The sequence below is a fragment of the Gekko japonicus genome, unplaced genomic scaffold (assembly GCF_001447785.1).
Source record: "Gekko japonicus isolate JY-2015 unplaced genomic scaffold, Gekko_japonicus_V1.1 scaffold110, whole genome shotgun sequence".
Lineage (NCBI taxonomy): Eukaryota > Metazoa > Chordata > Lepidosauria > Squamata > Gekkonidae > Gekko > Gekko japonicus.
Genome location: NW_015173675.1, coordinates 1,065,143 through 1,090,677, shown reverse-complemented (window position 1 = coordinate 1,090,677; position 25,535 = coordinate 1,065,143). Strand labels below are relative to the sequence as shown.

The 25,535-nt window shown below is 43.5% G+C and overlaps 1 protein-coding gene across 1 annotated transcript in view; it reads left to right on the top strand.

The window, feature by feature from the left end:
* The window catches only part of HHIP (hedgehog interacting protein), a 110,617-nt gene that overhangs the window by 81,619 nt on the left and 3,463 nt on the right, over positions 1-25,535 (top strand). Inside the window, exons 9-11 of the mRNA XM_015422914.1 lie at positions 4,562-4,685; positions 6,909-7,039; positions 12,071-12,152. Coding sequence (XP_015278400.1) covers positions 4,562-4,685; positions 6,909-7,039; positions 12,071-12,152 — 337 coding nt within the window. The remainder of the gene's footprint in view (positions 1-4,561; positions 4,686-6,908; positions 7,040-12,070; positions 12,153-25,535) is intronic.

Sequence of the window (25,535 nt, the reverse complement as noted above, 5' to 3'; positions counted from 1 at the left end):
CATTGTCATGAACAGCAGTTATTTTTAGTGTTCACCAAAATTTTCAATAGGATAATGTTTTTCATTGACATTACAAGTGTTACATTCCTATCTTGCATTAGAAAACAAGTGAGAAGAAAAGTCTAACTGATCTGTTTGATTAGAATTTCATTCACAACTCTGAGCAAGCTCTGCATTTTTTGTTTCAGATAGTATGACAATTTATACCAAGACATCACACATTTTTGTGCCTATTAATCTACTGAGTTTAATTTTTAAAATACATTCAGTACAACAAAGAATAACAATGTTTCATTATCACCCATCTTCCCTGTTGCAAGACTAGCCAGCCCATCTCCAGCAAGTATGAACTTTATAGGTTGATCAATTGATTGATTCAGTTTGTAGACCACCCTCTCCCAGAGGGCTCAGGGCAGTGTACATCATATACTCATAAATCAATAAATAAAACAGTACAACAAGCTCAATAAAAGTAATTAAAACAATATAATATTACAGTATGATCTTCTAATGGCTTCTGATGTCAGTTTATGCCCTGTCCATGGAGGAAGGGGGGAAGGGTGAGAGGTGGAGGCCAGGCCCGATGGTAGACTGTTGCTGTCTTCAGCCATAGGTCCAGCAGAACATCTCTGTCTTGCAGGACCTGCAGAACTGTCCCAAGTCTCACAAGGCACGGATGTCACCAGGCATAGAGTTCCACCAGGCTGGGGCCAGGGCTGAAAATGCCCTGGCCCTGGTCGAGGACTGCTGGATATCTTTTGGGCCAAGGATCACCAGATTTTGCTCCCCAGAGCGTAATGCTCTTCGGGGAAAGAAGGAATATATATCCTTCATTCACCGACTTTTTTCTCTTCCTTCTGCTTTCTACAAAAGCCCGGTTTCATCATTGATACATATATTATAGCTGGGAAGAGTGATACAAACACACAAACCTATGTATGCAAGAGAAAAAGCAAACTAAGGATCACACAAAATCTATGATTTTAGTGTTCTACTAATCAATAAAGCCAAAATAAAATCATTTTATTGGCCTTTACACAGGATAACTTCATACAGTATCATACACTAGTATTTCAAATTATATTGGTAACCAATTTAATTTTGGATAGTTCAGAAGACACATAAAAATAGCTGTTATCTACTACATATGTCTAAAATATTAAACATATTACTAGTAGGGTTTTATTTTTATTTTTATTTATTATTCATATCCTGCTTTTTTTCTTGATTGGGGACCCAAAGCGGCTTCCATGGTTGAATCAGGGATACGAACCCAGTCATCCTAGGTACTAGTCCTACACTGTAACTACTGGGCCACATTGCCTAACTGCATGCATGGCATAGCTAATATTTCATTGAGTATAGATACATTTGTTGTTGTTCAGTCGCACAGTCAAGTCCGAATCTTCGCGACCCCATGGACCAGCTCCCGCCAGGCCCTCCTGTCTTCCGCCGTCCTCTGAAGTTGGCTCAATTTCATGTTCATTGCATTGATGATGCATAGCCAAGCCTATATGCACCTACTTGCAAACATAGATTCTGATACAGTTCTATGTAGACCACAAGGATCTTGTTAACCATGAGTAGTTCTTGAGAATTTCATTTTTGAAAAGGATATTAGTCCTACAGTTTTAGCAACAAACATGTAAAATATTACAGGATTGGCCACATGCCCTTAGGTCTCATTTAAACCAATGGACATATTTAATGGGTACATTTTATACAAACTGAACCAAAGAGTCATGTGGTATGAAACTGATTTATATTCTGACCACATCCAAAGTAGATCACACCAAGCAATACTGTGGTGTAAAACAGCTATCCAGGGAAATATCCCATTTTAATAAAAGATGCTGTAGTCTACTGTTTAAAAAGAAAATTGATCAAATTGCAGATTGCTGTATTCTTCACCGTAATGGCTCATCACACAAAAACATTCTGGGGGGTGGGAGAACCAGAACAGCAAACTTGTCTCTATGGCCCCTTTCAGACAGCCTTTGCTTTGATAGTTTTGATAACCAGTTGCTAACAGATCTTTTTGTGTCATTTCAGACACAACTGTTTTAGCAACCAGCTGCTAATGGATTTTATGTACCTTTTCATTTAAAGCCACTTGCGTCTGGTTAACAAAGTGTGGTTGAGGGATTTTTGTGGTAAACTGTTTTCTTCCATTTTCACCTCTTCTTTGTGCGTCTGAATTGCTGTAGTGTGCTGTTTAAAATGTCTGCAGCACTTCCAATAGCGCAGTGCTTTCCCCCCACCCTTTTTCACCGTGCAATCTTCCTTCAACTTCCTTCAACTTTTAAAAACCATTCTAAGTTGAGCACTATAATTCTAGACCATTAGAACATAGCAGAGATATAATTCTAGACCATTAGAACATAACAGAGATATAGATCAGTGGACTAAAATATGGAAATCAGCCAAACTGATGAGAGCCATACCCTATAAAGAAAATATACTTTAAATGTTTCATAGGTGGCACTGGACCCCAGATAAAATAACAAAATGTTACGGGAATAGAAATAGAAATCGCTGGAAATGTAAAAAAAATGGGCACATATTTTCATATGTGGTGGCGATGTGAAAAAGTACAAAAGTTTTGGTGCAAAATATTTAATATGGTGAAAAAAAAACAGGACTAGGAATACCGTTTATACCAGAAGTGTGTTTATTGAATATATTTCCAGAGCAATGCAATAAGGAAAATACATACATAATAACGTATATTTTTACAGCGGCAAGAATAATGTTAGCAAAATGTTGGAAATCAGATGTATTACCCTCGAGAGAGAGGAACTAATAGAAAAACTGTTAATGTTAGCAGAAATTGATAGATTAAGTTTAATATTACAAGGAAAAGGCCAGGAAATATATGAGAAAAGATGGGGGAAACTATCTGTATGGCTGAATAATATCATGTGAAATAATGACTCAAAAATATAAATGTATTAAATCATGTGTTAAAGGCTGTATATAATGTGAAAAAATTATAAATAAATGGGGGGGAGGGCAGTGGACTTAGAAAGGTGCAACTCTGCTTAGGATGGCATTGTAAGTCCAGCATATAAAAAACTTTCTTGTGGGAAGCATTAATTTAAAGTCTGCAGTTAGAGTTATTCTTTTAATTTCTCTGGTCTGGAATTACATTTTAATTTTGTACATTTTTTTGTGCCTTTATGGAAGGATTCATTTAAACCAGGGGTTTTTTATAGAAAAAGCCCAGCAGGAACTCATGAGCATAATAGACCACACCCAACAGCAAAAACTCATTAGCATATTAGGCCACACCCATGACAATACAGCTCATTAGCATATTCGGCCACACACCCGATGTTATCAGAAGTGTGGTCATCCAGCCACACCCACCTTTTGCTTCTTATTCTCTTTACCTTGTTTGTTGTCAAAACCCAGGGCTTTTTTGTAGCAGGAACTCCTTTGCATGTTAGGCCATACACCCCAAATGTAGCCAATCCTAATTCCTGCTGTTGGGTGTGGCCTATTATGCTAATGAGTTCCTGCTGGGTGTGGCCAACTCTGGAGCCAGCCGGAACTCCGTTCCTGTGCGTTCCTGCCCAAAAATAGCCCTGATTCTACTTCTTGTCACATAAATTTGAGTAATACCAGAACCTAGGTCAGGATCTGACAAGTCTAACAATACTTTCCTGGGATTAAGCCCCACTGAACAGACTCGGGTAGAATTCTAGGTAGACTTGCTTAGGACTGCTTTGCAAAAGACAGCTTCTCACACCATCAAAGAGAGCTGATATGGCAAATCAATAGATATTGGGTTTGCATCTTTCTAACACCTCAAATAGAGTAGTCTTTCCTGTGCATTATTTCTCCAGTTTCATTGACAACCAACAGCAGCACTCTTAGTCATTTTACTAGTCTTTATACTAAAGAGTGAAAATCAGAATAAGCCAATTTTTTTAATATGCAATTCCTCAGTGGAAATGTGTCCATTTTAATTTTCACATTAGATTTTCTTTTTCCTTGACTCGCAAGATCATATCCATATCTTTAAAAATAACATGAGTAACAGAAGAGTGCTGTGTAATAAACAGTGTGCTGTAATGTGCTGGCTGTTTCATTTTAGTATTAATAAAAACTAGATCCCCCCGACCTTGTGGTTTTCTAATATATTTATAACAATAACATTATCTTCTTTCCTTTGTTGATAACAGGCCTATATGGAAATGTATAGATGGGGTATTGGATGCAACCAGCTTTTCTGATGATGAAAAGGGGAGGAGGGGTCCTGATTGCTCATCACAAGGACCATGCTGGGTATAATGGGTCTTGCATGGAGAAATGCCACATGGAACATTGGCTGTAATAAGTAGGGCAATTGGCTGAGATGGAATGAAAAAGCTGGCTGAATCTAGCCCATGATCATTCAGAAATCTTACCTCCTTTTAAATCTGATGTTTCAGGTCTAATGTAAGAAAAACATATAATAAAGAAGCTGTGATTTTATCCTTTACTATTATTTTCATTTAAAAATGTCTGGACTACATGAAATTGCATTTCACCTAATACTATGTTAGTTCCTTTTTAGAAAGTGAGCCTTCACTATTAGAATTCAAGCCATTCAGTAATGGACCCTTGGTTGGGGGATTCGTATACAGAGGCTGCCAGTCTGAAAGACTTTATGGAAGTTATGTGTTTGCAGATCGCAATGGGTAAGTTTCTTAAAATTAATATTGTGAATAGGGATGTGCACTTGGTATAAACCGAGCTGAAAAAATATCTTATCGGTATTTATCAGGTATTTTCTCAGCTGATCAACAAGGGGGCTGGGGATTCAGCTATCTAAAAATGGCCACCCCAAAAAAACCCTGAAAATATTGGAGATTTTTTTGGGCCACTGGATAGTAGCAGTTACAGGGTATTTAAAGGGTTCTCGGTCCATTTAAATGCCTTCAGAGTGAACTCTAAGGCATTTAAATGGACTGCAGTCCCTTTAAATGCCTTTGGAGTTCACGTGCCACAGCTGAATTGTGCTGCAGCTTGGAGAAGGCATTTAAAGGGACTGTGTGCCTTTAAATGCCTTTTTCTCCTCCTTTGGAAACAATGGTGGATGGGGGCACCTTCTTTTGGAGCCCATAGAATTGGACCCCTTGGTCCAATCTTTTTGAAACTTGGGAGTTTTTTTGAGGAGAGGCACCAGCACCTATGTTGCAAATTTGGGGCCTCTACCTCAAAACAATAGCCCCCCAGGGTCCCTGATACTCCAGATCAATTCTCCATTATACCCTACGGAGACCATTGACTACAATGGCCCCCATAGGGTATAATGGAGCCAAAAAAATTCTGCAATCCCAAATATTTCTTGAATCCCAATACCATACCAATATTGAGATTTGGGAATATCAGGAAATATCAATATTGTTTTGGTTCAATACACCCAAACCCAGCCCTGACCTGATAGCCCAGGCAAGCCCTATCTCGTCAGACCTCAGAAGCTAAGCAGGGTTGACTCGGAAGGAAGCAGGGTTGACTCTGGCAAGTACTTGGATGGGAAACCTCCTTGGAATACCAGCAGTCAGGAGGTGGAGGCAGGCTTTATTCAGCCTCTGAATATCCTCCAGGCCCTCCAGTAGGGGTCAGTCACCAGAGGTCACCATGACTTCCAGGTGCACACACACTCACACGCACACCGCACGCACACCCACACGAAAAAATACCAAAAAACTATACACACACACACCCGAACCCAAAAAATACCCTTCTTTTTGGTGCAGACACCTAATTGTGAACCAAAAATGCAGCGCATGAGCTATGTTCTGTTGTAAGATTTGTATTCATAGTAAATCACACTTTTATATAATTAGTCATAAGATTTCCATCCGCGTAGCATCTGAAGTAGTTCGATATAGAATTCCAAGATTTCAGTACAACAAAACAGCTATTACTTCTGAGGCACCACTTTTGAGTATCTAGCAGTAGATGAGGGCCACAGTTCAGAGATTGCATCTAGAGGGACTTTGGATTTGTGTCTCCAAATAGCAATATAGGATTTATCCACAGATATATATCCAACAACAAAATGACTTTGAAGCCCAGAGGCATTTCAAAAGCAGTTTGAGACATGGCATATATGTCTTTTATTCCTAAAGGAAAATATATCAAAAGTCTGACAAACAAAAAGTAGAAACTTTTTGGTGCACCTAAAATCACTGTCTGAATTGTGGCCAGAACACTATTGTTTGCAGTTAATCAAAACATTACTATTATGACAGTACATTTAATATTTCTCAAAAATGTTACTCTGATAAACAGATCAAGAGAGGGTTAAAAGGCTGCTGCAAACAAATACAGAGTAAACAGAAACAAAAATAGTTTATAATTTTTAATAAAGACATTTTTAATATAAAAACAAATAGTGCTCCTGAAAGGGCTCCTGAAACTCTAGAGGTGTTTGATACTCTGTAGAGGGAAACTGATCCGCATGCACCCCAGTCTTGTACATGTTTACTAAAATGTAGGACTCAATAAGTTACATAGCTCTTACTCCCAAGTAAATAGGTATAAGATTGCAGTCTTATAGGGCAATCCTAAGCAAAATTACACCCATCTAAGAACCATTGGCTCCACTGTCTTAGAAATGTATGTCGATGCTTAGGATTGCACTCCAAGTCCTAAATGACTCCCAAGTAAGTTTTTTAATAGGAATGAAATCTTTCATGTGCCTCTTTAATGTAATAAAAGCTTTGCCTTCAAGATCTGTCTTTTACACTACTCCGCACAACGTATCATTTGGATTGTTGCTTTATAACTCCAATTTCAAAGGGTTAATGTTAGCCAAAATTTGAAAAGAACTCCAGTGTGTGTTCCAGTAATGTATTCCTTTAAAGCAAAGCAAGCACCGTGTAACTGTTTGTCTTTTGTATATGTGATTTCAGAAACTTTTTAACACTTCAACAGAGTCCCATTACTAAACAGTGGCAAGAGAAACCATTATGTCTTGGCAACAGTGGTTCATGTAGAGGTTTCTTTGCAGGACATATCTTGGGATTTGGCGAAGATGAATTAGGTGAGATAGAAAATATTTCTTTCTGTATGACTGTATTGTTAATGGGATTTTGACCAAGATCAGCCCAGTGATATTCAGAAGCAGAGGTCATTTCGGGGGGGAACGCGGGGGAACGCAGTTCCCCCGGGTGAGGTGCAGGGGGGTGGGGCACATGACGAAGCCCCGCCCCCTGCTTCCGGCTGCCCCGCTTCCAGCCCTCATTCAGCCAGGAGGAGGCAGGAGAAGAGGGAGGCTCTTTGTCTTTCCCGTAAAATAATTTGACTTGATAACAAAACCCACATAAATACCAAGGGTTTAAAAGGGGGATTATATTTATTTATTTTAAAAGAATTATGAAGCCAGAATGCCAGCAGGGGGTTGGGGGCTATCCAGTGTTTTGCACGGAGTGTCACATGTATGACTATCTGCCCACTGGGCAGAAGTCTTGGGTGTGTCCTCGGTGCAAGGAGCTCCTGGTTCTCAGGGAACGTGTGTGCTCCCTTGAGGCCAAGGTGGCTGACCTGGAGAAGCAGAGACAGTCAGCTAGGCGCACAGAAAAGACTCTCGGGGACTTGTTAGCTACGTCCCACTCTGGATCTGGCAGCCCCGCTGCTGTCAGGGAGCATGAGGGTCTAGGGGAAACAGGGCACCATGCTGAGGATAAGGGGAATGTGCCCTCAGAAGGGACCTCTTCCCCAGCTGGTGAGCGGCTCTCCTTTTGCACCAAGGAACCATCCCTGAGCAGGGTGGGAGGGGGGCTCTTGGTAGTGGGTGATTCGATCCTTAGGCAGGTAGACAGCTGGGTGGCGAACCCGCGTACTGACCGTATGGTGACTTGCCTGCCTGGTGCAAAGGTAGCGGACATTACGCGTGTTTTAGATAGGCTGGTAGATAGTGCTGGGGAGGAGCCAGTGGTCGTGGTGCATGTCGGCACCAACGATGTGGGGAAATGCAGTCGTGAGGTCCTGGAGGAGAAATTTAGGCTGCTGGGCAGGAAACTTAGGTCCAGGACCTCCAAGGTAGCCTTCTCAGAAGTGTTACCTGTTCCACGCGCAGGGCCGGAGAGACAGGCAGAGATCAGGAGTCTCAATGCGTGGATGAGACGATGGTGTAGGGGGGAAGGGTTCAGGTTTGTTAGGCACTGGGATACTTTTTGGAACAAGAGGGAGCTGTACAGGCGAGACGGTCTCCACTTGTCCCGAGAAGGAACCAGGCTGCTGGCACTTAAAATCAAAAAGGTGGCAGAGCAGCTTTTAAACTGAATATTGGGGGAAAGCCGACAGGAGATGAAAAGTCTCTGGTTCGGGTTGGCTCATCTGAGAGAGGTGAGGGGGTACCGGTTGCTTTTCTACAGGGAGGTGGATTGAAATTGTCCACAGAGGCCATGGCTGGTGACATGGACTGCCGGACAACGACTCGAGATAGCAAGAGGAAGGATGCAGGCTTAACTTGTAAGGGAAATTACAGCTGTTTCTATACAAATGCTAGAAGTGTCCGAGGTAAAATCGGGGAGTTGGAGTGCTTGGTGTCGGAGGGAAAAATAGACATTGTGGGTATTTCTGAAACTTGGTGGGATGAGGAAAATCAGTGGGACACAGTGATTCCCGGTTATATATTATATCGGAAGGATAGGGGGGGAAGGGTTGGAGGTGGGGTAGCTCTGTATGTCAGAGAGGGTATAAAGTCTAGAAAGATTGAGAGGCTAAGTGAATTGGATTCGCTTCTGGAAGTTCTATGGGTTGAAATAGGGGGGCCAAAAGGAAACTTAACACTGGGAGTTTGTTATCGCCCACCAGATCAAAAGATAGAGGAGGATTATAAAATGATGAATGCCTTAAAGATAGCAACTAGACAAAAACACTGTGTAATAATAGGTGATTTTAACTACCCACACATTGATTGGGTCAATATGTGTTCTAGCCGGGAAAAAGAGATTGAGTTTCTAGACACTCTAAATGACTGTGCTATGGAGCAGATGGTCACGGAACCTACCAGGGGAGAGGCGATCCTTGATTTGGTCCTAAGTAACACTCAAGACCTGGTGAGAGATGTAAAAGTGATTGCACCGCTTGGAAACAGTGATCATAATGTTGTTGAGTTCATCATTTGTACAAATAGAGAATTGGCCAAAAAGACTCACACAACCATTTTTAACTTTAAAAGGGGTAATTTCTCTGATATGAGGGGACACGTGGGGAGGAAACTGAAAGGAAAAGTAGAAAGGGTCAAAACAATTGGGGAAGCTTGGGATCTATTTAAAACTACGATCCTAGAAGCTCAAAAAATATATATTCCGCAGGTTAGGAAAGGCACAAACAGGTATAGGAAAAAGCCTGCATGGTTAACAAACAGAGTAATGGAGGCTGTAAAAAGTAAAAAGAATTCCTTTAAGCAGTGGAAAGCTAGTCACAGTGAGGCTGATAAAACGGAACACAGGCTATGGCAAATAAAATGCAAGTCTGAGGTCAGGCAGGCAAAAAGGGAATATGAGGAGCATATAGCAAAAAACGTAAAAACCAACAATAAAACTTTCTTCAAATACATTAGAAACAGGAAACCAGCCAGGGAGGCAGTGGGGCCCTTGGACGACCAAGGGGTAAAAGGAGTATTGAAGGATGATAGGGAAATGGCTGAGAAGCTAAATGCATTTTTTGCCTCCGTCTTCACTGTGGAAGATGAGAAGTGCTTGCCCACTCCAGAACCACTGATTTCAGGAGGGGTGTTGAAAGACCTGAGTCAGATTGAGGTGACGAGAGAGGAGGTCCTAAAACTGATAGACAACTTAAAAACTGAAAAATCACCAGGCCCAGATGGCATACATCCGAGAGTTCTGAAAGAACTCAAATGTGAACTTGTAGATCTCCTGACAAAGATATGTAATCTTTCCTTAAAATCTGCCTCCATTCCTGAGGATTGGAAGGTAGCTAATGTCACTCCCATCTTTAAAAAGGGTTCCAGAGGAGATCCGGGAAATTACAGGCCAGTCAGTCTGACGTCGATACCGGGTAAATTGGTGGAAACCATTATTAAGGAAAGAATTAGTAGGCACATAGATGAACAAAACCTATTGAGGCAGACTCAGCACGGTTTCTGTAAGGGAAGATCTTGTCTCACTAACCTGTTAGTGTTCTTTGAGGGGGTGAACAAACATGTGGACAAGGGGGATCCAATAGATATTATTTACCTTGACTTCCAGAAAGCTTTTGATAAAGTTCCTCATCAAAGGCTCCTAAGTAAGCTCAAAAATCATGGGATAGAAGGACAAGTCCTTTTATGGATCAAAAACTGGCTAGTTCATAGAAAACAGAGAGTGAGTGTAGGTGGGCAATTTTCTCAGTGGAGGGTGGTAAGCAGTGGGGTACCGCAGGGATCAGTACTTGGTCCACTGCTTTTTAACTTGTTCATTAATGATTTGGAGATGGGAGTAAGCAGTGAAGTGGCTAAATTTGCGGATGATACAAAGTTGTTCAGGGTGGTGAAAACCAGTGAGGATTGTGAGGCACTCCAAGGGGATCTGTCAAGGATGGGCGAGTGGGCGTCAACATGGCAAATGGGGTTCAATGTGGCCAAGTGCAAGGTGATGCACATTGGAGCCAAAAATCCTAAATATAAATACACATTGATGGGGTCTGAACTGGCAGAGACTGAGCAAGAGAGAGATCTTGGAGTTGTAGTGGATAACTCACTGAAAATGTCGAGACAGTGTGTGACTGCAATAAAGAAGGCCAATGCTATGCTGGGGATTATTAGGAAGGGTATTGAAAACAGATCAGCCAATATAATAATGCCCCTATATAAATCAATGGTGAGACCTCATTTGGAATACTGTGTGCAGTTCTGGGCACCACACCTTAAAAAGGATATTATAGCTTTGGAAAAAGTGCAGAAAAGGGCAACTCGAATGATAAAAGGGTTGGAACACTTTCCCTATGAGGAAAGGTTAAAGCGCTTAGGGCTCTTTAGCTTGGAGAAAAGACGACTGAGGGGTGACATGATCGAGGTTTATAAGATTATGCATGGGAAAGAGCAGGTAAAGAAAGAGGTACTTTTCTCCCTTTCTCACAATACAAGAACTCGTGGGCACTCCACCCCACTGGTGGACCTCCTGATGGCACCTGGTATTTCTGGCCACTGTGTGACACAGAGTGTTGGACTGGATGGGCCTTTGGCCTGATCCAACATTGGCGTCTCTTATGTTCTTATGTTCTTATGTTCTTATGTTCTTATGAGGGTAAGTTGCTTCCTCCCCGCCTCTCCCCACCCCTGCCTGCCTGGGGCCAGGGAGGGCCTTGGCGGGGCTTCCTCGCACTCCCGCTGGCCTTGCAGGTCCACCGCCGGGCCCCTCATGGGGGTCGGCAGTGGAGCTTCAAGGCCGGCGGCAGCGGCCGGGACCGTTGCATTATACCATGATTACTTACACACCCATTCTGTGCTAGGCCTTTTAGAAGTAATGGGTTAGATCCAGCCAGCTCTTTCACTCAATCTCACACAATTCCCCTTATTACTACAACTCCCATTGCACATGACTTTTGTACATGCTAGTCTTATGACCCCTGCAAAAGCTTCTTTGGTGGCCAAAGGGGACTCCTTTTTACTTTCTTCGCAATCAAAAAGCTGGGTGGATCAAACCTATATATTTACATATAATTAGAACAAGTCAGGTGTTGAGACCTAAGAACAAAATGTACTTTTAGAACTTCATAGGGGGACCAGAGAGACCTAAATGCAGTTTCCTGCTTATGCGTGAATATTCTGAGTTTCCTTGTGCAAGTTATTCTTTCTCAACTTCTGTTCCCCATTACTGAAATAGAAATACAAATCATAGTTGTGAGAATTAATAATTACTGTGATGTACTTGCCCCCATTAAGAGACCCATGAAAAAGATACAATATTAACATATAAACTATACAGTACTTTACAGTGCAGTCCTGAACAGAATTACACCCACCTAAGTCCATTGACTTCAGTGGACTTAGAAAGGTTCCAGCTGTGTTTGGGATAACACATTTGTTAATACCAATATTGACTTATGGTATGTTTTTGTCTAACAGGTGAAGTTTACATCTTAGCAAGCAGTAAAAGCATGACACAGTCTTACAATGGAAAACTTTATAAAATAATTGACCCCAAAAGGTAAGAAGTGCTGTACAGAAATAAAGTGTAGTCTTTAAGATATTCTGATTTCCAGATATGTCAGAGGAGAGAGTAATTTAGGTTCTGACCCTTCACATTTTCTTTTTGGAAACAAGCTGCAGTGTAATCAGGATTCTGGAGCTGTACCTAGTCGTAGCTGAACTGGGAAAATGTGGTTTTATAGTGTGTTTCAACTATAGCCCACCATATTCCTCAGTAGTAGTCTGTTGTGGCGAAGAAGAACCTTGCCACTTGTGTACTGGGGCACTTGTGCACAGGATTGGGTCACTTCTACACTGGGTATTTGGCCTGGCTTTGTTGCTGGTGGGAAGTAGGGGGTTTTCTTGCTTCCATGCATCATTGTGGTGTTCTCAGGTACCTTCTGGCTTTTCTGTGATTGCTCCTAAACAGTCGTTTAGGAAGGATTGCAGCAAAGCCAGGATGGCTGCCCTGTGAACAGGAAAGTCCAGATCTTCCCCAGCCCTGTTTACATAAGCCACTATGTATCTTCCCTGCCCCACAAAAAGAAAAGGTACTAATCAGCCTTCAAATACACGAAAGCATCAAGATGACTATGAGTGGATGGGGTCCTACGGAGAACTAGCAGGTAGAACACATGACAGATGCTTGGAAATATATGCAATAGCTTATCTAGGAGGCCTTGGTTTTTGGCAGAAGGACATAAGTCTTCCAGAACTATGAACAACCTAACAATAAACGAATAGCAGTATTGATTACAGTAGAGCTCTAATTCTTTGTCATGAATCTACCACCCAAATTTAGTGCTACTAATTAGGAAGCACATGTTACTGCAGTCACTCAAGAATCTCCCTTATATATAAAAGCCAAATGGTGGTGGCACTTCTCTAGAACATTCCACACTCTCCGGAATTGGTTGGCACCCTGATGTGTCACTCAGAATCTGTCCCTATCCACTGGCTGCATTGCTTGAGTCTCGCCTCCAACATTCTAAACAGTTTGCTGTTCCTCTCCCCCCCATAGCCAGTCAGAACACAGAGGTTATTTGCATATGCAGCCTCATTGGCCTTTGCCTCGGAACACAGAGGTCATTTGCATATGCGACTTGATTGGCTTTTGCCTCTAACATTCTAAACAGTTTGCTGTTCTGAGGTAAAATGTGTCCAATCTCCAGGTGAGGGCTGGAGATCACTCAGAATTACAACTGCTTTCCAGATGGCAGAGATCAGTTCCCCTGGAGAAAATGGTGGGCTCTGTATCCTTATATGCTGCTGAGGTGGCCCCCGTATGACAGCCAATGTGACATAGCAGTCAGGGCTTCAGAGCATGGGAGAGGCTGCAGGTGTGTGGGGGGTGGAAAGCTGATGAGTGAGAGGGAAATAAAGGTAGGTTGATAATTGGCTGGGAAGGAGATAGGGTTGCCAACTCCAGGTGGGAAATTCCTGGAGATGTGAGGGATGGAGCCTGGAGAGGGTGAGGTTTCAGGAGGCGTGGGACCTCAGACAGGTACAAAGCCATAGACTCCACCCTCCAGACCAACCATTCCCTTCTGGGGAACCATCATTGCCAATCTCCAGGTGAGGGCTGCAGATCACTCAAAATTACAACTGTTCTTTAGGTAGCAGAGATCAGTTCCTCTGGAGAAAATGGTGGACTCAGTGTCATTATACCCTGCTGAGGTCACCACAGCAAATTGACACTGAGTGTCCAAGGCCGAGGCACCCGCCCAGAGCCTCTTTCTAGAGGCCGTTATATTTATTTCCATAACAGTCCTTTTCCCTAATATTATATATTCTTTATTTGTGATTTCTAGGGGAAAGTACTTTTACAAAACAAATATTGCCTGGCTTCATTTGGATTGTTTAGTCTGTTGGTGTGTGGACTTAGGTGAATTTTACACCTTTAATCCATTATTAGTATCTAATTACAAGGGGGCTGCTTTGTTTGACCTTGGCTTTGTGTTCCTGTTGCCTCGGCGATTAGGGTGGTCTCAGAATGACATACCTGAAAGGCCAGACCTCCCAATGCAGAGTTCCTGGTTAGCTATTTAATGTGTGGCACAGGGAGTAATGTATCTGGCTGGAATGAGACGAAACAAACGCCATGCTAATGACACTGTGTACTCTGGCATGAATTTGAAATGAAACTGATACAAATGGAAAAGCAAAAAAGATAGTTATTAAATAGCTCTATGGGAGTTTATTTCTGATGTTTTGACACATACAAAACTTCAGTGAAATCGTTATTCACATATTTAATGCAATTTTCAGTCAAAGCCTATGCTCAGCTAGTACGAGGTTGCATTGCTTTTCTTGCTTCCATGCACAACACTGTGCACATGTGGCAGTGTATTTGCCAGTTGGCCCTGCCTATCTGCACAGGACTCCTTCGTTGTTCATACACAGCAGCACTGGATCTTGTGAGTGGACAGTGCTCTTGCATGTGAGGATTAGGCATGTTGCATACTTTGACACAAACACCAGGCCAACTTACACTGATTGAACTCCTTTGTGCAAAATCTTAAGTGTTCCCTGACACAGTTCATCATACCAAGCAGCTTTTTGCCTGCTCAGTAGCCTCTTGGTCATTGCGGGTTGCTGCTGTTCTTGCTCAGTCCAAGGAAGAAATATTTACTAGAGAAGAGGCAGTGTTCCCAGAGTTCATATTCATTTGGGTCATAATTGACCAACGTATTCAGAGGTGTCGGACTCATTTATTACAAGGGCTGGATCTGACATAAGTGTCACCTTGTTCGGCCAGGCCACACATGCCATAAAATGTAACACAAGGTACCGGAGATATAACCTTAATAAAGGTGATTTCAGATGTTGAATGGCAATAGCAGGTGAATGACAATAGCAGGCTTGATTGGATTAGGTGTGATATGCAGAGGGGTGGTAGAAGTTGAGATACCAGCATTGGTAATGAGACAGGAAACCTAGGTTTCAATTCCATCCATGAGGATTCAGTTCAGGAGGATGCAAAAAATAAATGGAGATAAGTCTGACATTAGAAACCAGAACATTCAGTTGCTGCCCTATGAGTAGCAGTGCTCTTACAAAGGGATTTCAAAGGGAGATTAGAAAGAGGGGCTGCTGAATTGCAATTGATAATGAAGCTCAAGACAATGCATCCTCCTGGACTGAACTGAGACCTAGTTTTCCTGTCTCATTACCAATGTGTGCTATTATCATTTGATATCTGAGATCACTCCACTCTCCAGGATATAAAAACCAATCCAAGTGTTCTAATTACTAATCAGGGTCTTTTTGAAAGAAAATAAATCCAAATAGGAACAAAGAAATCCAATATATTTTTTAAAAAAATAAAAAACCTTTTCAGAATAAGCCAAAATAATTTCCTCAATGTACATTGTGCTTGCCAGAAGAACCCTCCCTCCCTCCCTCCCTCCCTCCAAAGAAGAAGAAGAGTACTTGCACACAACAGCTTATACCTGGAATAAAATGTTGGTCTTAACCCTGCCATGGGATTCCAACTTTGTTTTCTCTCTCTCTCTCTTTCCTCCCTCTGTCTTCCTCCCCAAAAGAGGAGCAGCAGCCCCGGAGAAGGAAGCAGAAGCTGTGCATGTGTGTGTGCGTCTTTGAGTGAGTGAGTGTGAGAGCGAGAGAGGCTTGTCTTCGTATCTCTTCTGCACAAAGCAGGAAGCAGCCACAGAGCTGTGTGTGTACATGTGTGTGTGTGTGTGAGAGAGAGAGAGAGAGAGGAGAGAGGGGAGGGAGGGAGGCAAGAGGCAGGAAGCAAAAAGCCACTGAGGGAACTGGGGGGGGGGAAGCAAGCTATGGTGCAGCTGCAGCCCTGGAAAGGAAACAGGAGAAGGAAATTACTCAGGGGCCAGATTTGAGCCCTGTGTGGGATGGATTCACCCCACAGGCCGCATGTTTGACACCCCTGTAATGTACATATTGTTTGTAGCTTGTTCCCTTTTGTGTGTGAATCACACACATTGGATAGAATGCATTCCCAGTTTTTTGATCCTGCACAATCAGTGGCATCTATTTGAGAAGTGATCTGAATAAACAGTTGCAAGGTTAGCTGGGTTCATCAGCAAAGAATGAAGACACACAAATAGTGCCATCCGAAGCATAGTTTTATTGCTGTTATGCTCACGGACATTGTTGGGCTTAGTAACAGTGTAATTCTGCTTAGGATAACACTGTGAGACATCTAAGTAATAAGTCTCAACTACAAATGTCAAAGTTAATTCTTTTTCTCTTTAACATATGCCTTTCAAAATTGGAGGTGGTAACTGACAACTGACTGGAGATAGAAGCTGCAAGAAAACAATGTAATTGTGCAAATCAGACACATCAATTTTACTCAGACCCAAAAGTTTTTTTGCTAATAACTTGAATCTCAGTTCCATGACAGAAAGGGAAATGATTTCCCCTGATCCTCCATTTCTACTGCCGATCTCCAGCTCCAGCCCCTATGCTGTTTTTGAGGATCCTCTTACCTACAAAAGCAAGGTTTGGAGGAGTATTTTAGACAGAGACAGGGAGTAGGAAGCAGGGAAGTCCCACTTCACTGGGTCCAAGCAAATTTCAGCAGCCCCATCTCTATCTCATAGATGGAAGTTTCATTTCATGCAGGATTGAGCGGTATAGAAATGGAATTAATAAAATAAATACATAAATAATATAAAAGTAGAAAGGCATATACAGTGTGAAGAGTTTTGTCACTGCCAGGCTACCACTCAGCAACGCATCTTTTACAGTAACAAAATCCCTTCCAGGTGAGCATATGTTAACCCTATTCAAGAGTACAGGCAGACTGACAGCTGAAATCTAAGCCCCAGATGCTGGCCCATCACTGATTCCCCTGTGACAGAGGACTAGATAGTAGTCTATCAGCAAAGGAAAGAAGTTGCAAACAAAAACCTATTCCAAAGAGCCGAGAGCACAGTATCTGTTGAAGAACCCAGAGTGATATCATTGAGACCCACCAATCATGGAGCAGAATGCTGACAATACCCAGGACCAGCCAGATACTGGAAGCAGCTGACCAGTGATGCTGTCACTATCCCTTAAGTCACCCTGCCCCCTCGTACACACAACACAGCTAGATCTCTTGTTCTCCGTGTTTCCTTCCCATCATATAGCTTACATGCTTTATCACACACCACCAGTGTTCAGGGGATTATTAATAAAAAGGAGCCTGCCCTTCATTCTTGCTAGAGAAAAGCTACAGACCCTGTCAGCCCCCTCCTAGTCTGAGTACCATGCTGTAAACCGTTGAGGGTAGCAGTGACCGGTGATAGGTGATGACCAGTGAAAGAACTCATTTATTGAACAGCACCCAGTAAGATGAATGAGGCTCTCTTAGTGTAGCAAGGCTCCTGTGCCGTTGAAAGCAACATTAACAGTCTTTAAAACCACAAGCAGAGCTGTCATTGCATGCCTGCATAGGTGCGACTTTGGTGGTCTGTTAAGCTGCTTGCAGTGGTACAATAACAACGTTAGAGCAGGAGAGATTGCAACCACAGAACAGCTAGGTGCACACTGGCCACTGCAGCTCTTGGTTGACCATAAATGGAGCTCCTTCCAGCATCCGCCTCTGCTGGATGTCTAGAAACAGCCAAAATAGGTACAAGAACAGTACTGAGTAATGTTCCACAGTTCAAGTGGGATCAGACACTTTGCATATGGTGTGAGGTATGATTAGAGAGAATGGCATGGCTAGGTGCTTTTCTAGTTCTCATGCCTCCCATGTTCCCCCTTGGGATTCCCACACAGTGAGACCATCTGTTGAGAGATAGTGTAGTCACTGAGTTACTGCTTACCCATCCCTTGTAGGGAGTTGTGTTGGAACACTGTCTGCAGTTTGTGTTTGAGCTGCAATCACTAAGAAATGAAGTGGTGCTCCCTGCCTCCCCCACTTGCATGATATAGAGCCAGCATTGCATTATCATTTTGCTAATACATTTCCCAGGAGGGGGGCTTTCTTCGGTATTCATACTTACTTTATACCCCTTTGTAGGTGATATTGCTAGCAACTGTTGAGGGAGGAAGAGTTGTCGAGCCTATGCATTTAGCTTGGAGAAACGACGACTGAGGGGTGACATGATTGAGGTTTATAAGATTATGCATGGGAAAGAGCAGGTAGAGGTACTTTTCTCCCTTTCTCACAATACAAGAACTCGTGGGCACTCCATGAAATTGCTGAGCGGTCGGGTTAGAACAGATAAAAGGAAGTACTTCTTCACCCAAAGAGTGATTAACACTTGGAATTCACTGCCACAGGAAGTGGTGGTGGCTACAAGCATGGATGGCTTCAAAAGGGAATTAGATAAGCATATGGAGCAGAGGTCCATCAGTGGCTATTAGCCACAAGGTATAGATAGGGACTCTGGGGCAAGTGATGCTCTGTCATCTTGGTGCTTGGGGGGGGGTCAACAGTGGGATGGCTTCTAATGTCCTGGCCCCTCTGGTGGACCTCCTGATGGCACTGGTATTTCTGGCCACTGTGTGATACAGAGTGTTGGACTGGATGGGCCTTTGGCCTGATCCAACATTGGCATCTCTTATGTTCTTATGTTCTTATTAGGAGGAGGAGGCATTTTCAGCAAAGTTTAAGGCAGGAGAGCCCTTTCCCTTGCCTATCTGTTTGGAGAGGAGGCTCCACTTTGATGTTTGTGGCCTGAGAAGGAGTACCTGTGAGCATTATGAACAGAGCAGTGTCACCATTCAGTATCTGCTGTCATCTCTGGCCATTTGTGCATTGTGACCTTCCTCTAGAGTTCTTGTTAGCCAAGTCCACCCCCATGTGCATTGCAAGTGTGCCAACAGGAGGCCAAAGAGAGATTCGCCCCTGTGTTGCACACCCTCATCTGAGGTATGGAGGTCCTGGCTGAGCTTTAGTGCTTAAAGAGAGCTGGGATTGCAGACGTAGTATCCTAGCATGACCACACCTTCACTGGTTGCCAGAGACCTTTCAGCCAAATCCGAGGAAGAGTAGTTTCTTCCAGTGTATTTTATTTAGCATTGACTGCAGATATGTGTACTAAGAATATCATGCAGCTCACTGTTTTTGAGCTTTTGGTTTTTGGTTTTTGAGAGCCAGTTTGGTGTAGTGGTTAAGTGCGTGGACTCTAATCTGGGAGAACCGGGTTTGATTCCCCACTCCTCCACTTGCACCTGGCTGGATGACCTTGGGCAAGCCATAGTTCTGATAAAGAGCTGTTCTTGAAAAAGAGCAGTTTCTGTCAAGAGCTCTCTCCTACCTCACAGGGTGTCTGTTGTGGGGAGGGGAAGGGAAAAGGAGTTTGTAAGCCGCTCTGAGACACCTTTGGGTAGTGAAGGGCAGGGTATAAATCCAATCGCCTCCTCCTCCTCCTCCTTTTGAAATCTTTCAAAATTTTTAATACAGTTCTGTGCAATGTACAGGCACTTGTGTCATAAAAGACTTCATTCTGTCCAGTTCTAATTCAGGAAAGCTCTATCTCTAAGTGATGTGAAGTAATATCTATTAGCACTGAAGTGTAGACGTCATGGTTGAGTATCTGGTGAACCTGCTTAAGGGTATAGTGCTTCACCACAGTGATTCCAGGCTTTTGTTCAGTGGCGTGCACAATGTAAAACCTCTTGTCCTCAATCATCTTCACATACCTGATTGCATTAGAATAATGATGCAGAATTACAAAACATAAAGCTGCAGCCAACGTGGTAACTCACTCAGGTGGACCATGAGAACACCTTGGATTCAAAAACATACCTTACCATTTGCAGTCGTAGAAGGTCAGAATGAATGCTTCTACGTATACAGTTAATAGGGGTGGGTGGGAATTATTTGCCTGTAGGCAAAACATATGCATTAAGCTCTTTGAATACCTAACTTTAGCCTAAAGAGTTGTAACAATTATGGGGGAATTAAAAAAAAATGCCTTCCATATCTGGTATGTTTTCTTTCCCATTCCCCCTTGACTTCCATATTTCTAATACTAGCATTTAAGGAGTTCTGCATGTACTTCACTTTATAAGGCCAAAAAAAACCCCACCACCCATTCCACATATTTTGCTTGTGTGGTTTTTGTGGGGGGGGGGGGTTTGTATGTGTGTGTTTGGTGCAAGAAGCTGGCTGCTCAGCCGTCGTAAAGAATGTAATACATAATTGAGCAGCTTTAGCCCCGTAAGCCAGTTCTTTCTCAATTCATCCGTCAAACTGCTGTGCAAGTGGCCCCCTAAATTGATAAATTCCCACAGTGCCTGTTGACCCAGCTGCCAAGGCCTCATGCAGCAGGTGTTGTTTTCATGACCACCCTGACAGTAATACAAACTGTTTAGCAGTTGCATTGACCTTGCAGCTATTAACACTGATACAGGCTCCGCTGGGGACTAGTTTTCAAATATGACAGGATTTCTTAAAGACTAGAGGTCAGGAACAAGTATACCATATAAGAATAAATTTGATATGCTGCTGAGTTTAAAAATTTGAAAGGAGAGAAGGTTCTTTTACTTCCTCCCCACTCATTTCCCCCACAGTAAATCAAATCTTGAGCTCTTGGCAAGCCTCCCAGTATTGAAAGCAAATAGATTGAAAAATCATACCTGAAGGGATGCTGTATTTATTCTGAGGAAAGTAGTTACTTATCAAGAAATAAAATTTATTTCTGGATAGTGATTTTTGGTTTTAAGAGAAATTAACTAGAAAATGTTTGCATTGTCTTGGTTTCTCTTACCTTTGTTCCCCACCCCTTTGCCCCACCTGGACAAAGATAGCTTTAAGCGGGGTCCCTGCCGCCGCCAGGGGGGTTGGGTGATCATTTGTGAGGTCCCTTTGACTGTATAATTAAGTAGTTTTCAAAGTTTAATTTTGTTTTTCTGTGTTTGTGGGCATGTAAAGATCAACTCGAAATACCGACCTTGGACACTAGCACTATGCGCACCTAACATTCCAGCACAGCAAAAATACAAACATTATCTTCAAATCTCTTCAAATATTCAAAGCCATATTTCATCCTAATATATTTATTTTATTGATTGATATTCATTGATAGCCAGCCTTTGTCACTGGAACTCAAGGTGGAGGAAGAGGAGGAGATTGGGTTTATACCCCGCCCTTCCCTTGGAGTCACAGAGCTAGCTTACAAACTCCTTTTCCTTCTCCTCCCCACAATAGACACCCTGTGAGGGAGGTGGGGCTGGGAGAGCTCTGAGAGAACTGTCCTTGAAAGAACAGCTCTGAGAGAACTATGGCTTGCCCAAAGTCACCCAGTAGCTGCAAGTGGAGGAGTGGGGAATCAAACCTGGTTCTCCCAGATTAGAGTCCACGCACTTAACCACTACACCAAACTGGATTACAAGCAGGGGTCATTTCCTGCAGGAGTGCACAGGAGCGGAGCTCCGGCAGTAAAGAGCCCAGGGGGCGGGCACATGCAACAAGCCCCACCCCCTGCTCCCAGCAGCCCTCAGTCAGAGCAAGAAGCAGCCAAGTAAGCTGCAGAGGCCCCCCCGGCCCCCGGTCCAAAACAGTCCAGTGGCACATTTAAGACCAAGTTTTATTCAGGTACAAGCTCTCCCTCCTCCTTTGCGAGGACAGATCTGCACGTTCCCCCCCCCCAATAGCTAGCAATCCAAAACAGTCCAGTGGAGCCTGAGCGGTGGGTGTTGCCTTCTGACATACTTCCGGTGATGTCGGAGTGTGTGGCATATGCAAATGAGTTATGCTAATGAGTTATGCTAATGAGCTCCTGCACCTCTTTTCCTACGAAATAACCCCATTTACAAGTATGATAAAACTATTCAGTCAATCAGTAAGCCAGTTGCAAAATATGATAACATTTGAATCTAACAGCAAAGATTTCTAGGAGAATAAAATTAGTCAACAAGCTGTTCCTGCTCCTAAAAAGACATAGCAGGGGTGGGGGGAGAAGAAGAGGAGGAGGAGATTGGAATTATACCCTGCCCTTCACTACCCAAAGGAGTCTCAGAGTGGCTTACAATCCCTTCCCCTCCCTACAACAGATACCCTGTGAGGTAGGTGGGGCTGAGAGAGCTCTCTTGAAAACTGCCCTTGAGAGAACCAGCAGCTGCATGTGGAGGACTGGGAGGACACCATCTGCTCCTGGGGCCTTGTGGCAATTTTTAAAGAACTACAAATGCTTTTAAAATGGTGTCGGTGGCCACAGGAGGGACTGGTGGCTTCTGTCACTTGTATTTGGTCCTGCATTAAACAACGTAATGCAGTAGGACTGGGACTGAAAGACTGGAAGAAAAAAACACTTCCTGAGCTGATCCATTATATCACAGCTCTATTTCCTGTACAAGAATGCCCTCCCAAATAATTCTGCTTTGCACAGACTCAGGCAGACCATTCCATAATGTGGAAGCCGCCACAGAGAATGCACATGAACATGCAGTTGCCAATTTTACCTGTTTGCAGGGTGGTACCTTCAGAAGGCTTTGTTCTGATGAGCAAAGCTGTCGCAGCAGAACATAGAAGAAGAGGCAGGTCCTGCAGGTCTGTGGGTTCAGTGCCATTAAGGGATTTATAGGTGAGAGTTAGAACCTTGAACTGAGACCAGTAACTGATTGGTAAAAATGCAGAATGGCAGTGATAAGCAGATTACACTTAGGACCCTATAGCAGCAAGGCCATGGTGCACCGTACTGACAGGAGTTTCTAAATTTTTACATTATGACTGAGACAATGTAGACTTCAGCATAATTTCCCAGCTCCTTGTTTCCCTCATAACAATAAGGCAGGGGGACATATGTACAGGTGAACTAGTAGGCAGTAGTGGGTTGCTTAATACTTTCTTCACTTGCCAATTCCTGCAGTATTTTCCAGTTGTATTTTCCCCATTTCCCCACTAGTCAGCTTTAAGAATTGAACTAACCTAGCAGTAAACAGGTATAGGAATGTTGGTGTGTTCAGTGTTTCAGGACTTAACTGTATATTGCATGCTAATGTGTGTAACAGTACCTGGACACCTTATTTTTTTAAGTCAAGTCATTTCAGAAGAGGAGAACTGAGCAAGAAGTAGGGGAGGGAGGCAGAAGGCATTTAACCATATCCCTCCCTATTCTCTGTACCAAATCTCCTCCGTGGCCCATTGGCTCTCCCACAGGGTTGAAAATCCATGTTTCATCTTGTGTTTTGAAAAGCTGCCTGGGACAGTTGTGTTACACTTTCATTACCTTCTCTCTCCCTCTCCCCCACTGGGCCACCCACTCACTAGCTCCTGCTGTTCTCTGCCTGTACAGCTCAGCAATACAGGGAACAGTTCCCACTCCTCCTTCCCTGTCCACCCCCTGCCCACAGGGAATGGTGCCACTGCCTCAGCCCCCAGGCTCTTTCTCTCCCCTTCCACCTGCCGCCTCCACCTGCCTAGCTCAAGTGGTGATGACTAGGGATGGGCACGAACCGGGAAAATAGTGGTTCGTGATGATTTGTGGTTCGTCAGACCCCACGAACCATGGTTCATGAACCTCCACAAACTTTTCAGTTTACCATCTGGTTCATGGTTCATTACGTTCGTGAGCTGAGGGACCTTCTGCAGAGGGCAGCATTTTTAAATGCCTTCCTTTCACTTGCTGACGTGGCTCAGTGAGAGAAGGGAAGACATTTAAAGAGTGAAGGGAAGGCATTTAAAGAGAACCCTCTTGCAAGCCAAAGGAATTGCAACAAAAAACATGGTGGTTCATGGGCGGTTCGTGAACAGCATGATTGCACAAATTGCAGTTCATAAACCAATAAACCAGCCCTCTTCATCATGAAATTTGGTTCATAAGTCAGTTCATGCCCATCTCTAATGGCTACAGTAACTACTCCAACTCCTCCTCCAGAGAGCCAGTTTGGTGTAGTGGTTAAGAACACGGACTCTAATCTGGGAGAACTGGGTTTGATTCCCCACTCCTCCACATGCAGCTGCTGGTGTGACCTTGGGTCAGTCATAAGTTCTTTCAGAGCTGTTCTCTCAAGGACAATTCTCTCAGAGCTCTCTCAGCCCCACCTACCTCAAAGGCAGTGTTCCCTCTAAGCTGAGTTAGTGTGAGCTGGCTCACAGTTTTTTAGCCTCCAGCTCACACATTTTTGTCTTAGCTCAGGAAGGATGGCTCCAGAGCAAACTAATTTATGCCGTAGCCAAATCACTTGCTCACAACTTTAATGCCAGTAGCTCACAAAGTAGAATCTTTGCTCACAAGACTCCACAACTTAGAGGGAGCATTGCTTACAAGGTGTCTGTTGTGAGGAGGCGAAGGGAAAGGGATTATAAGCCACTCTGGGACTCCTTCGGGTAGTGGGGTACTAATCCAGTCTCCTCCTCCTCTTCTTCTTCCAATTGTCAGGCACAGCCTGCCCTCCATCTGTTGCCTCTGCTGCAAGTAGGGCAGATGAGGTTGGCTGACAAAGTGTTCTGTGCACAAGCATGGAGAGCATTATTGTTTTTTGGGGGGAATTTAACACATAACCTTCCACTTCTGTTTCAAACACTCAGATTTATCTGCCAACCTACGGGGTCTCACAGGGGTGTAGAACTGTTTTTATCAGAATCATACTGATCTATGGGTTTGTATCCACAGATGGGCCCACACTTGACTCTTAAAATCAAAAGACAAGAAAGGCCATTTGATTTCATGTTTATACCAAATAACACTAACGAAAATATATAATTACTGTCTCATTTTCTTTGTGATGTGTTGACCCTGAACACACCTTCCAAGTGCAAATGTGTACTAACGGAGTGCTGTATTTGCCAACAGTTTCTGGTTGGATATGTTTATAGCAGTCCTTACGAATTGCACCTTGTGGGATGTATGAATAAATAGCTCTTGCACTTCTGCTTGAAAACAGGGTTACAAGATTTTACTCAGAAATCCTAAACAGGAGTTGGTATAACTGTTTGGGATTACACTGTCACTATAAGATATCAGCCACACTATTCCCAGCAATAATTGGTGGTACTGGAGTGTTTGGCCTCACATAACGAGAACTTCATTCTTAGCCAATAAGAAAAAAGGCAGGTTTACTATGATAAGGAAATGTACAAGATAGTGAAAGAATTCTGGTATGACATCCGTGCTGACAAAATCTATATATCTAATTCCCAATTTGCCCCCGCTCCGGGGGCAGCTGGGGGGCCGGGGGAGGTTTGTGCACACGTGGGCCAGTCCCCACATGTGCACAAAAATAAAAAAAGTTGTAAAAAATTTCGGGGGGATGTTTAAATCCCCCCGAAAGTGCAAGAGCATCTCCTGCGCGTGCGCAGGAGACACTCTGCGACCTACCGGGCGAAGGACCGGCCTCGCCGCCGCCGCTGGCTGGCTGGCTGGCTGGCTGGCGGGCGGGCGAAGACCAGCCTCGCCGCCGCCACCTCCTCCTCCTCTTTGGAGCCGGCCGGCCGGCCGGGCAGACAGGCACACAGGCAAGGGGGAGGGCGGGGAAC